The sequence below is a fragment of the Nicotiana sylvestris genome, chromosome 10 (genome assembly GCF_000393655.2).
Source record: "Nicotiana sylvestris chromosome 10, ASM39365v2, whole genome shotgun sequence".
NCBI lineage: Eukaryota > Viridiplantae > Streptophyta > Magnoliopsida > Solanales > Solanaceae > Nicotiana > Nicotiana sylvestris.
In genome coordinates, this window is record NC_091066.1 from 146,157,544 (window position 1) to 146,172,358 (window position 14,815).

Sequence of the window (14,815 nt, forward strand, 5' to 3'; positions counted from 1 at the left end):
AATACAATTCAAGAACCTGAAGAGAAAGAAAATATCAAAAAAACAATTGAAGAGCTCGAGGCTGTGATATTATTTGAGCAATGGCCTGAATGGAAGGTTTATGTTGGAGCCAATTTAAGCTCAGACATGCGAGGTACGTTGATTGAATTTTTAAAAGCTAATGTGGACTGTTTCGCTTGGTCCCATGCTGATATGACAGGGATACCACCGGATATGATGACTCACAAACTAAATGAAGACCCATCCTTCACACCAGTAAAGCAAAAGAAAAGAAAGCAAGGAGCTTTCAAAAATCAGGTAATTCAAGATGAGGTCCAAAAGCTATAGAAAATTGGGTCAATCTGCGAGGTAAAATATCCTAATTGGTTAGCAAACACAGTTGTTGTACCTAAGAAAAATGGTAAGTGGTGGGTTTGTATGGATTATACAGACCTTAACAAAGCCTGCCCAAAAGATTCTTCCTCTTTACCGCATATAGATCAGTTAATTGATGCAACTGCAGGACATGAACTTTTGAGTTTTTTAGATGCATATTCGGGGTACAACCAAATTAAAATGGACCCTAGTGATGAAGAAAAAACTTCTTTCATCACAGACAGGGGGATTTACTGTTATAAAGTAATGTCCTTTGGTCTCAAAAATGCTGGAGCAACCTATCAAAGGTTGGTCACCAAAATGTTCCAAGAACATTTAGGAAAAACCATGGAGGTATATATAGACGATATGCTCATCAAAACCCAGCACTCTCATGATCATGTTTCTCATTTATCTGTTACATTTGAAATTTTACGAAAATTTAATATGAAACTCAATCCAGAAAAATGTGCATTTGGGGTTGCCTCAGGAAAATTTTTGGGTTTTCTCATTTCTAACCGTGGTATTGAGGTAAATCCTTCTCAGATCAAAGCAATAGAGGAGATCCCTGATATACTTATGAGTAAAAAAGAAGTCCAAAGGCTAACGGGAAGAATTGCAACCTTGGGGAGGTTTATTCCCAAATCTTCAGAAAAATATTTTAAATTTTTCTCCGCATTCAAAAAGCAAGATCATGAATGGAACGAAGATTGCCAACAAGCCCTTAGAAATTTAAAAGCTTACTTGTCAAATCCACCACTATTGGCAAAACCAAAGGAAGGAGAAAAGCTACTCATCTATTTGGCCGTATCAGAAGTTGCGGTAAGTGTTGTTTTAGTCCGTGAGGACCAAGGTAAACAATCTCTTATCTATTATGTAAGCAAGTCTTTACTAGATGTTGAAACACGATATTCACAACTAGAAAAATTAGCATTAGCTTTGATCATGGCATCTAGAAAATTAAGACCTTATTTTCAATGTCATCCCATTGTTGTAGTTACTACTTTTCCAATACGAAACATTTTGCATAAACATGAATTGTCAGGGAGGTTAGCAAAATGGGCTATAGAATTAAGTGAATACGAAATCATTTATCAACCTAGGACTGCTATAAAATCTCAAGTATTAGCCGATTTCGTAGCTGATTTTAGCCAGGGGATGCATTTAGAAGCAGAAAAAGAATTACAAGTTTTTAATGGTGCAAACCCGGAGACTTGGATTTTATTCACTGATGGTTCATCTAATGTAAAAGGAGCAGGCCTAGGGATAGTTCTCATACCGCCTACGGGTGAAACTATTAGACAGGCTATAAAATGTCATTCTATAACTAACAATGAAGCAGAGTATGAGGCTGTAATCACAAGTCTAGAATTGGCACGAGAACTCGGCATAACACAGATTATAATCAAGAGTGATTCTCAATTCGTGGTCAATTAAATGCTGGGGACTTATACAGCCAGGGAGACACGAATGCAAGAATATCTCGAAAAGGTACGGGAACTAATAAAGCAATTCCAAACTTGGAAGGTAATGCAGATCCCAAGAGATGAGAATGTGGAGGCAGATGCTTTAGCTAATCTCGCATCTGCAGCAGAAGTAGCAAACGATGCAAATGCTTTAGTCGTACATTTATTTCATTCCGTTCTCGAACCTGATAAGAACGAGGTAAATTCCAATCATTTAACATGGGATTGGAGAAACAAAATTATTGCTTTTTTACAGCGCGGAACCGTGCCTGATGACAAAAGAAAAGCTTATACACTTCGCAAAAAAGCTGCTCGTTATTGTTTACATCAAGGAAATCTTTATCGAAAGATGTTCGGTGGACCATTAGCAAGGTGTCTCGGACCTTCCCAAACAGAATATGTGATGAGGGAAGTACATGAAGGACATTATGGAAATCACGCAGGAGGAAGGTCGCTGGTAAAAACGCTGATTCGAGCAGGGTATTATTGGCCTAAAATGGAAGAAGAAGCAAATGGTTTTGTGTCCAAGTGTGATAAATGTCAAAGATACAACAATAATATGCATAGACCAGCTGAGTTACTGCACCCTGTTATAGCCCCGTGGCCCTTTATGAAATGGGGAATGGATATCGTAGGTCCATTGCCACAAGTAAAAGGTCAGGTGAAATTTCTACTTGTACTTACAGATTATTTCACTAAATGGGTAGAAGCAGGAGCATTTAAACAGGTACGAGAGAAGGAAGTTAAAGACTTCATTTGGAGAAATATAATATGCCGTTTTGGAGCACCAAAGGAAATTATGTGTGACAACGGTCCGCAATTCATAGGAGCTCAAATCACAGAATTTTTTCAAAGTTGGCAAATTAAAAGGATAACATCTACACCATACCATCCAGTGGGTAATGGACAAGCGGAATCCACAAACAAGGTCATTATCAACAACTTGAAGAAAAGGTTGCAGGATTCAAAAGGTAATTGGCCTGAGGTATTACCTGGAGTATTATGGGCTTATCGTACAACGACAAAAACAAGCGCGGGAGAAACACCCTTTTCAATGGTTTATGGTGTGGAGGCCTTAATTCCAGTTGAAATAGGAGAACCGAGCACACGGTACGTTCAAGCAACGGAGGAATCAAATGATGAAGAGATGCAGGTGAACCTTGATTTGCTCAAAGGAAGAAGAGAAACTGCATTAATAAGAATGGCAGCACAAAAGCAAGTAATTGAACGATATTACAACAGGAAAGCACGCCTCAGATTTTTTAAAATTGGGGACTTCGTGCTTAAAAAGGTGTTCCAATATGCAAAAGCTACTAATTCAGGAAAGTTGAGTCCGACGTGGGAAGGGCCCTACAGAGTTCGTGATATTACAGGAAAAGGAGCATACGAGTTGGAGACAATGGATGACAAGATTCTACCCTCACATTGGAATGTTGTCCACCTAAAGAGATACTACTTTTGAGAAAGTACCCACGGTCAGGTTTCGCTGTGTTACAATTTTTCTTTGAATTGTTAAAATTTTACTAACGATTTAGATGCTAGGCAGAAACCCTTACCCGTTCCAAATGATGAGTCACGACCTGCACGGCAAAATGGAATATTCTAAAATTCCAAGCCCAGGGTTACAATTAATCTGATGGAAATACACACGAGTTAGGCAGTCTTCATCTTTAATCGCACCTCCGAGTCCCGTATGTTTTTCTATTTTCAGGAAAAATGACCAAATTGTGAGAAACAAACAAGTGCTCGAGGCTTCATACTTCAGCGCTCAAACACTTGGGGGACTGCATATTGTACACAAATACGTGCGGTAAGACAGAGACGTAAATCAAAACAAGTGTCGAGCAGAAGTTACGGAACCTTAGCATTCATCATTGTGTTCTTTCCTATCAAAACAAAGGAAGATGAAAAACATTCATCATAGTGTTCTTTCCCATGAGAACAACGGAGTCACCTCTCAAACCCTTCCTAATACATTAAGATAGGGTCATGACTATGTATTGAAACGGGTTATAAGGAAAAACCTTGTTGAATAATATTTATTTGTAAAAATCTGTTACAAGAAAAACAGTTACGAGAAAGTTATAGATGTATCTCAATACATGTAATATTCAAAAGCTTGTCCAAGTTCATGAATAAAAACTTGTCAAAGTTGTTTCAAAAAAAACATGTGTGTTCCTATTTCTTTCATCGTATTATAACACCATTATGAAGTTGAGACGTCTTCTTCATTAAGTGTCGATATATAAAAGGGCCCTCTTTTATAAACCTCATGTTAATAAGTCATGAGAAGAATCATAAAGCATTTTCAAAGGATAAAAATGCTAAACTATTCTATAAGTCCTAAATAGATAAGGAAAAGGCAAGAATAGAACACATTGAAGTACTAACAAACTTCTTGATATAATTAAAAAGACTAAGTAGAAACTTAGTCAACAAAAAGTTTATACAAGTGCCCCATTATGATAACTGGGGACTTTCACCAAAAAATCCCTTAAAAACTAACTAAGGGATAAAACCATCATCCAACAAAAAAAGTAAAAACAAAGTCTGGAAATTTAATTGGTCACTGAAGGGGTTGGCACATCAGAAGTTGCAATATTAATTTCACTTTCAGAAATAGCCACAGGCACGGTGGCAACTTCTGAAGAAGCAGCAACAGGAGCGGTTTCAGCTGGGCTTGAAGTGTTAGGTTCAACGAGGGGAGCAAGAGTCACGGAAGTTTCAGCTTCCATAGACTGAGTCGTAGAAATTTCACCCTCGGGAGCTGGAATTGCAACCTCTTCAACTTCAACTGCCACAGCAACGGTTTCGTCATTTACAGGTTCTTTAGCCACAGGAGCTTCAATTGCCGGAGAAGGAAAGTCAAGTGGTTGTTGGGTTATTTCAATGGTTTCTAAAACTTTGGCCAACTTTGAGTTTAAGTCAAAGTTTTCTTGCCTGGCCTCCATTAATCACGACGAGAGTTTAAGAAAGCCCAACTCACTTCTAAATCTAACTTCTCCTCAAGAAGTTCATACTCCCTTTCCCACATAGCAAGATCATTCTTTAACACTTGATGTTCAGCTAAATGAGAATCAAGGGAAGCTTCAAGGGAGGCATGGAGAACTCTCTAAGGCACGTACTTTGTCAGAGGAGATCCTTAAATCAGCTTGAACTTGAGTCAAGTTCTGCACTAATTCTCCTGCATATTCTTCTTTCTTGTCCAAGAGTGCCTTAAGTTCTCTGATTTCTTCACTTGACTTTGATAACTGTTCTGAAAAGCAACATTCAAGGCGCTCCTTGTCTTTTTCAAATTGACTTGAAGAAGCTTTGGCAACTGCTAACTCAGAAGTCAGACCTCGCTTTTGTTGCTCCAGGTGATTTCTACTCTCTTGCAATTCTTCTATAGTTCCCTGAGCATTCTCAAACTGCTCTTTCCAATTAGCTGCTTCTAGCTGGGCTCCCTTGGCTATTTCCTCAGCCTCGTGGATAGACTTTTCAGACTCACGAGTTTTCTTTTCCAGAAGGGAAATTCTTCCCATCAATTCTGTACCAATGAGGTTAGCCTACGGTGACAACTCATAGAAATAAGAATTTAGAGATAAAAAAAACTTGTTAGTAAGTAAAGAAAAAATATCTTCAAAGTACAATGAACTATGTCATTCATCAGAGTTAAGCAACTGTGACTGCTCATCTTCTTCTTCTCAATATCTCCAATAAAAGGCCCAAGCCAGGCATCTGCTCCACCAGACTTCCTTAAAAGACTATTATTAGCAGGAACTTCAAGTGTAACGCTCCTCATAGCCAAGCTTCTGCTACTGGAACCCTCCTCTGCATGTTGAACAGAGGAAGGGGAGCTATAGAAGGAGGAGCGGTAGAAGAAGTGAAAATAACAGGAGTCAAAGGACTCAAAATAGATAAGGAAGCAGGAATAGATAGAATGGGCAAGGAAGCACTTGAAACCAACGGAGGAATAGAAGGAATGGCAACAGAGGAAGAAAAAGGAACTTCATCTAAAACTAGACCTAGTTCTCCACTTTCAAAACCACCAATGAAGAGACGTTGAATAGACTCATTGGTGTCCCTCGGAGTGGTTTCATCATCAGAAGGAATGTGAACAGGTTCGGTAAGAGAGGCATGGACAGGGGTAACTTCAGCTTCATCCTCGTAAACGATGCATCTCTTAACTCTTGGTCTAGCTATCAAAGAGGTGTCTTCATCTTCATCATCCTCAGAATCCTCTTCTACAACTTTCCTCTTTGATAGCGTAGCTTGAGTTCTCTCCAAAGAGAGTGAAGTACTAGAAGAGGCTCGAAGGGCAATAGCTACTTCAGCTGTCATTCCTCGAATAGCAAATCCTGACAAAAAGAAGGATAAAAAAAATTAGAAACAAGAAAGGACTTAACTTCCGAAAAAGCATAAAGAGATGCATACCGTGAGTTTTCACTTTCCAACCATGTAAATTGGAAATGGATTTCCAAGTTCTCGCCTCCATAGGCACGGCTTTCAATATTGAATCTACCCAACCACGAAAATTAGGAACGGGTTCCACATCTCTCATAGTTGCTACAGAAAAGCAAAAAGAGACGAAATTAGAAAATAAATTGAAATTCTTAAAGATAGGTACGGTAAGTAAAAAAACTTACGTGCAAAGTTCCACTTCTCCGGGAAGGGGATATTTGTTTCATATACCAAATCAACTGTGCGTACAGCAACATAACGAGTGTACCACCCACGATCCTTGTCATCTTCAGGGCTTACCAAGACCCTTTTACTTCTTGCAGTTAAAGTAAAAACCCCATGGCGGAGTAGTTTGGGATGGTAAAGATAAAAAAGGTGGGGAAAGGTAAAGCTAACATTGGCTTTTACGGACAAATACCTCAAACAAGCCACTGCTCTCCATACAAGGGGCCAATTTATCCCAAACAAATTTTGAAAAAGCGACAGAAATCAAGTATAACTGAGTCAATAGCAGGAATAAATCCCAATGTGAAGGGGTAAGTATAAACAAAAGAAAATCTAATCCTAAAAGAAGATATTCTTTGGTTTGGATTAGGGATCACTATACGAAGATCACTTCTCCAGTTGCAATCTTTTCGAACAATAGAAACCAAAGGTTCAGTGATTAGAGAAGGAAAAATGTCAGCTTTCTCTAAATTAACAACTTGTTCACGAAGAGATTTTCTATCATTCTCAAAGGATAAGTCATTGGATACTATTTCCTCAACTAAAGGCTCTTGAAGAGGCTCAGAAAGTTCTCTACCTTTAGAAGAGGATTTCTTAGTGATAGAACCTCTAGAAATAGTGCCAAAACTAGAAGAAAGAGTGATGGAACCAGAGGAACCACCACGAACGGATCCTAGGCTACGAAGCCTGCCACCTCTACCCCTTTTATGTCTTACAGGGGCGTTGGGGAAGCTATCAAGAATTGGGATTCTCTTAGGGTTAGGATTCGGAGACGCCATTGCAGAGAAAGGATGAACTAAAGGAAAAAAGGTTAAATATGTATATAATAGCAACCGTCAAACAAAGAAGTGTAATGATGGAAAGCCTATAATAAAGGCAACTATCACTTCGTGAATAGAGGGGATGAAGAAGCCTTGAAAAAAGGCTGCAAAATTACAGAGCCAATCAGAAGGTGACACATGTGCAAAGCATTAAATAGAAAAGACAACTGAAGCGTCAGTACTGTCATAGCATTGATTACGGCAAAAATTCCTTTTTGTGAAGATCCACTTCCCAAGTATTTAATTGATAAATAAATGAAAAGTGGGGGGACTATCTGTATTGGGAAAGAACTGAGTCTGAATATTAAAGATGACGTGTCATGACACGTGGACTTGTCAAAAGGTCAAAACGCAATAAATAGCCAAGAGGCACGGGCGACAACAGATATGGGGAGAAGAAAGCAACATAGGTGGGGACCGTTACTAAAAAATGGCACGAGTCTCGTACCTATTCGAGTCATTTAAAGACCGAAGATCGGAAGAAGTTGAAGATACGAATCTGATGATGTAAAAGAGTCTAAATACAGCATTAAATATCAAATACGTTAGAGAATTTGAATTAAATAGAAATGATTGTGTAACATTTCTTTTAATGTCATTTATTGCTCATAATTGTCTCATTAAGACAAAGGCATTATACCTTCTCCTAGAATCAACTATAAAAGGAGAAGAACTCAACATCTGTAGACACGAAATATTATTGAGATTACACTGAAATACAAAACTACTTATTACTTTATTATTCTCAGAAGTCTTCTATCATTTTCGTCTCCAGATTATCAGTAACCCGAATTTCTCTTTATTTCTAGCTTTGACCAAAGACTCAGATTTTTGGTTAAACAAGAAGCCTTTGCTTCACTGAAGATAGAAGATGGAAGGGCTAGAATGGGAAAAATAAGGGGGAGAGGCACGTGTTTGACATATTTTTTTGCTGATGGTGTTAGTTTTTTGACAAAAATTAATAGAGGAATTATTTTTGCCACCTTTTAAATAATATAGGGATATTTTTTGTTTACTGAGGTAACCCAAGGATGTACCTTAGATTTGAGCTACAGTTAAAGGAATGATTTTTGCCAAAAACTCTGCCTCGTTAGCACTCTCGCTAAGCGCGAGATGAAAGAGGAGTGGGTAATAGAGCTGACACCTTTACTGCTTGTTTTAGTGTCCTTTTCTTCTTTCTTTTGTAATTCAAAAGATTTAATTACTTCCGTTTGCATTTTGTATTTTTCTTAAGAAAATTAATTAAGTATTTATTTTACTAAACTATCCATATTAATGGTACTTGGAGAATCTAAATTTGACTACTAGTTGCCCAATTAGTTGGAAAATAGTTGTTTCGTAATAAGGGTAAAATTAAAAAAAAATTATTTTTCTCTTAATTTGTTAAAGTGGACAAGTAACAAGAAAAATTTATTTTATTATATTGGATAAGTAAAAAGAACGAAGGGAGTTTTTTATTTTATTTTATTTTTCTCTTGACCTTATCAGCTGGTTAGTTCCGGCTTTAATTTCCTTATAACCTATAACTTCAAACCCATATTGTAGCGACTAATGATTCACATTTCTGTTTTCTTTCAAGGTTCATACATATATATTAAAACCTTTTGCTGGTAAACTTGTATTGTAGGTGAAGAAGATTTATATCAGATATTTGTGTTAAATAATACTATTATTATAATCTTCAAAGATTTTGGTGGATGGGTAAGGACGTCTTCATCCTTAAATAGATGTCTCGGGTTTGACCTCTGGGTAAGAAGTTGGCTTTGATAGGAGCGCTTACCCCCCTCTCCCAAAATGTAACTTGTATGCGGTCAAAATCGAGGAGCATGATTTTTGAAGTCTTAAATCGGGCTATAGGTCCGAGCCCGGGAGACTCGAAGTGGGGGTTAGATCCGGCTAAGGGACACCTACCTCTAAGAAGCTGATCATAGGCCTGGCACGGCCTACATCGAGGACAGCATAATCTCGAAGTCAATCAAGAAAGAGCGGGAATTTCTCAAGGACACCTGGACATTAATTATAGGATAAGGGTTGTACGAAATGGTACAAGCTCGTACTAGGTCGTTATACACCTGTACTAATAGAATTCTTTACCTTTATGAGCAAGGTACTATATTAGGGTTTTCTCCTCCTATATAAAGGGGACCCCAATCATTTTGTAAAGATCAGATCATTCACTGCAATAGAACATTCTTATTCTTCTCTTGTTTAAAATGCTCAGCAATTACTCTTCAGCTTTATTACCTTTACTTTATTGTTCATACTTTATTGGTCTTAGCTGACCTCGAGGTCCCTGGATAGCCGAGCTCGAGGCCCCTACTGTTTCAACAACATTGATTTGGTTTATTATTTCTTCTTAGATAAGCTCAATATTACTTGTATAACCACTAGTATTACAATATATCATGTATCTTTAAAACCAATAAATATCTTTAATTGTTACTCACATTTTTTCGAGGTAAACAGTTTGACGCCCACCGTAGGGCTAAAGATAATAGTGATTATTTTAGTGCTAGTTTTCTGATAACACAAGTTATTCTTTACACTTTTTCTTGTCAAAGATTCTTTGATTTCAGGCTTAATCATGTCTAGCACACAAAACGCACTTGCTCATGACAGTGAGGGACTCGGAGAAAACAGTGGTATAGGGGTCGGTGTTCCACCCGTAAACCCTAGGGGAGTGCCCAACGTGGATCCAAATGATATTAGTTCCCACAACACTCTAAACATGGATGCAAGCACAGACCCCGTAAGGAATGCATACGGGGAAGCCCAGGCTAGAGGCCAGGAAATACGAGGAATGGAAGAAGGTGGAGTCAGCCTCCATGTGATATTTGAAATGCTACAAGCCCAGCAGGCCGTCATCGCTCAACTTCAGAGTCAGAATAGAACCCCCAACATAGTCGAACCAGTGAACACTCGGCATCCAGAACCAACGAAGTCCGACGAAAATGGCTCGGGGACTGACCCCACTATTATGAAAATGCTCGAGGAGCTCGCCAAAAGGATAGATACCGGAGAAAAGAAAATTAAATAAAATGACAAAATTAAAGGTCGAAACATACAACTCGAGGGTCGACCAGATACTGGGAGCACCTCCGATTTTAAAAGGACTGGATTCGAAGAAGTTTGTGCAAAAACCATTCCCCAGAGTGCGGCTCCAAAGCCCATCCCGAAGAAGTTTCGAATGCCAGATATCCCGAAATACAAAGGAACCACTTATCCCAACGAGCACATCATCACATATACTTGTGGCATAAAAGGTAATGATTTGGAAGACGATGAGATCGAGTCTATTTTGCTAAAAAAGTTTGGGAAAACTCTGTTTAAAGGTGCCATGATTTGGTACCACAACCTACCCCCGAACTCTATCGATTCGTTTGCCATGCTGGCGGACTCATTTGTAAAGGCACATGTTGGTGCCATAAAAGTTGCAACAAGGAAGTCTGATGTATTCAAAATAAAGCAAAGGGAGAACGAGATGTTGCGGGAGTTTGTATTCCATTTCTAATCAGAACGAATGGAGTTACCACCAGTCTCCAATGACTGGGTCGTTCAAGCCTTCACTCGGGGGCTAAAAGAACGAAGTTCGATAGCTTCGAAGCAGCTGAAGCAGAACTTGATAGAGTATCCCGCTGCAACTGGGGCGGATATACATAACAGGTACCAATCAAATATTAGGGTCGAGGATGACCATTTGGGAGCCCTTTCGGGATTAGTTTATCCAAGCAGGTTACTAGCAAGGGAGTCAGGAAATGCAGACATGGGTTCAAGATCGAATAAGGAAAGGTATCAGCCATACGTCGAGGATCGAAGGAACGTGGCAAAACGTAACATACCCCCGAATGATAGAAATGCAGATCGAGGCCAAAGTTCCCACAGACTCGTGAGCAAAACCGGGTTTGATAGGCACTCCGGACCGGCAGAGGCACCCAAATTATCGGAGTACAACTTCAGCGTCGATGCCTCAGGGATCGTTTCAACCATTGGCAAAATTAGAGATACTAGATGGCCCAAGCCCATACAGACCGATCATTCTGAGAGGAACCCTAACTTGATGTGCAAATATCACGGTACTCATGGGCACATGATTGAAGATTGAAGGCAGTTAAGGGAAGAAGTGGCTAGGTTATTCAATGGGGGCCACCTTCGAGAATTCCTGAGTGATCGAGCTAAGAATCACTTCAAGGAGAGAAACGCATGCAGGAAGAATGAACTTAAAGAACCTCAACATGTCATTCACATGATCATCAGTGGAGTCGACGTCCCACAGAGACCTATATTCAAGTGTACCAAAGTATCCATCACAAGGGAGAAACGGACTCGAAATTATATGCCCGATGACACCCTCACATTCAGAGAGGAAGACATCGAGGCTTTATCTCAACCTCACAATGATGCACTAGTAATTTCTATCCTTTTAAATAAAGTTCAAGTTAAACGTGTTCTCATGGATCCAAGTAGTTCGGCAGATATAATCCGGTCAAGGGTTGTGGAGCAACTCGGGTTGCTCAATCGAATCATACTGGCATCTCGAGTCTTGAATGGCTTTAACATGGCAAGTGAAACAATAAAGGGAGAAATCATCCTCCCAGTCAGCATGGATGGAACCATACAAGATGCTAAATTTCATGTCATCGATGGTGACATGAGGTATAATGTTTTGCTTGGAAGGCCGTGGATCCATAGCATAAGGGCAGTGTCGTCGACTCTCCATCAGATGATGAAGTTCCCGACAAAGGATGGCGTGAAAATAGTGTATGGGGAGCAGCATGCAGCTAAGGAGATATTTGTAGTACACGACTTGGCACCAGTATCGGCACCATCCACGTCGGAAAAGTCGAAGGATGAACAAGTGGCCAAATAGCAATCACAGACCGTGCCCTCGGTCGAACACGGGGGACAAGTTTCCGATGAACAGGTTGTTGAGGACGAAGAAGAAGATTTTCTCATCCCCCGAGCCTTTATTGCCTTCAAAGATTCGGATGCGACGAAGTCCACGATCGAGGAACTTAAGCGAGCCATATTGGTCGAGCATCTTCCAGAACAAAGGTATACCTAGGGATGGGGTTAACCCCCGAACTCTGGAAAAAACTCATTTAATTCCTTATCAATAACAGTGATTGTTTTGCCTGGTCCCACTTAGACATGACAGGAATCTCGCCGGAGATAACTACCCATTGACTAAGTGTCGATCCCAGGTTTAAACCAGTGAAGCAAAAGAGAAGACCTCAGTCCGAGGTAAAGCATGCATTCATCAAAGAAAAAGTATCCAAACTTCTCAAAATAGGATCCATTAGGGAAGTATACCCTGAATGGCTAGCTAACATAGTGGTAGTACCTAAATGGGGGAATAAACTTAGAATTTATGTAGACTACGAGGATTTGAAAAAATCATGTCCTAAAGTTTCTTTCCCACTACCCAACATCGATCGATTGATCGATGATACGGCTGGCCACGAGATCCTTACCTTTCTCGACGCCTACTCTGGGTACAACCAAATCCAAATGGACCCAGAGGACTGGGAGAAAACTTCATTCATCACCAAGTATAGAATGTATTGTTATAATGTAATACCCTTCAGGCCAAAAAATACAGGAGCCACATATCAATGTTTAGTTAATAAGATATTCGAATATCAAATAGGCAAATCCATGGAAGTTTATATTGATGATATGCTAGTTAAGTCCCTGCGCGCATAGGACCATTTGACCCATTTACAGGTAACGTTCGATATCCTAAGAAAGTACAATATAAAACTCAACCCCGACAAATGCGCTTTTGGAGTCGGCTCAAGCAATTTCTTGGGCATCATGGTATCAAATAGGGGGATTGAGATCAACCCTGATAAAATTAAAGCCATCGAGGACATCACAGTGGTGAACAACGTGAAAGCCGTACAACGGCTGATCGGGAGGATAGCTGCCCTAGGCCGATTTATCTCGAGGTCATCAGATCAGAGCCATCATTTCTTTTCCCTGCTCAAGAAGAAGAAGAACTTCGTATGGACTCCAGAATACCAGCAAGTCTTGGAAGAATTAAAACGGTATCTCTCGAGCCCACCCCTACTCCATACTCCTAAGGAGGATGAAACACTCTACTTGTACATAGCCATGTTTGAAGTAGTGGTAAGTGGCGTGTTGGTTCGAGAGGAGCAAGGTACACAATTTCCTGTCTATTATGTGAGTCGGACCCTAGGAGATGCTGAAACCAGGTACCCCTATTTAGAAAAGTTAACCCTTGCATTAATAAGCGCATCTAGAAAATTAAAGCCATAATTTCAGAGTCATCCTATATATGTGCTGACTACGTACCCACTTCGAAATGTCTTGCATAAGCCCGAATTATCGAGAAGATTGGCCAAATGGGCCATCGAACTTGGAGGATATGATATTGAATATCAGTATCGAACAGCTATCAAGTCTCAAATTTTGCCTGACTTCGTGGCCGATTTCGCGCCTGCCCTCGTACCCAAAGTAGAAAAGGATATTTTGCAAAAAATGGGTACGTCGTCGGGGGTGTGGACCCTCTTCATAGACGGTGCCTCGAATATGAAAGGGCCCGGGCTCGGCATTGTTTTAAAACCACCTACGGGCGGTGTCATCAGGCAATCTATCAAAACTCCTAAATTGACTAACAATGAGGCCGAGTATGAGGCCATGATTGCAGGTCTTGAACTAGCCAAGGCCCTTGGGGCAGCGGTCATCGAGGCAAAATATGACTCTCTTGTGGTAGTAAGTCAAGTAAACGGGAGCTTCGAGGTTCAATATAACCAAATGCAGAGGTACTTGGACAAACTTCAAATGACGTTGCACCGCTTCAAGGAGTGGATGCTGGATCATGTACCTCGAGAACAGAATAGCGAGGCCGATGCACTTGCAAACTTGGGATCATCAGTTGAAGAAGATGATATCATCCTGGGGACTGTCATCCAACTATCGAAGTCGGTGGTCGAAGAAGGCCATGCAGAGATTAATTCAACAAGTTTAACGCGGTATTGGAGGAATAAGTACATCGACTACTTGAAGCATGGGAAGCTCCCCGCGAACCCAAAGGAGTCGAGAACACTTCAAACCAAAGCAGCTCGATTCTCACTCGATGAAAATGGAATGTTATATAGAATAACCTTCGATGGACCACTGGCAGTATGCTTGGGACCCGGGGATACCGATTACGTACTACGAGAAATCTATGAGGGTACTTGTGGTAACCATTTTGGTGCAGACTCTCTAGTTCGCAAGGTGATCTGAGCGAGGTATTATTGGGTTAGCATGGAAAAGGATACCAAGGAGTTCATCAGAAAGTGTGATAAATGTAAAAAATTTACGCCGATAATCCATCAACCGGGTGAGCAAATCCATTCGGTCCTATCCCCGTGACCATTCATGAAATATGGATGGACATCGTCGGCCCCCTACACACGACGCCAGGTAAAGCTAAATTTATTTTGTTTATGACTGACTACTTCTCAAAGTGGGTTGAAGCGCAGGCCTTCGAGAAGATAA

At 40.2% G+C, this 14,815-nt stretch overlaps 1 protein-coding gene across 1 annotated transcript; it reads left to right on the top strand.

Annotated features, from left to right (window-relative positions):
- The first annotated feature begins 13,969 nt into the window (after window positions 1-13,969).
- On the top strand, window positions 13,970-14,560 carry LOC138880086 (uncharacterized). The gene has a single exon (XM_070159740.1). The coding sequence runs from the start codon at window positions 13,970-13,972 to the stop codon at window positions 14,558-14,560; it is 591 nt and encodes a 196-aa protein (XP_070015841.1).
- Window positions 14,561-14,815: the final 255 nt, after the last annotated feature.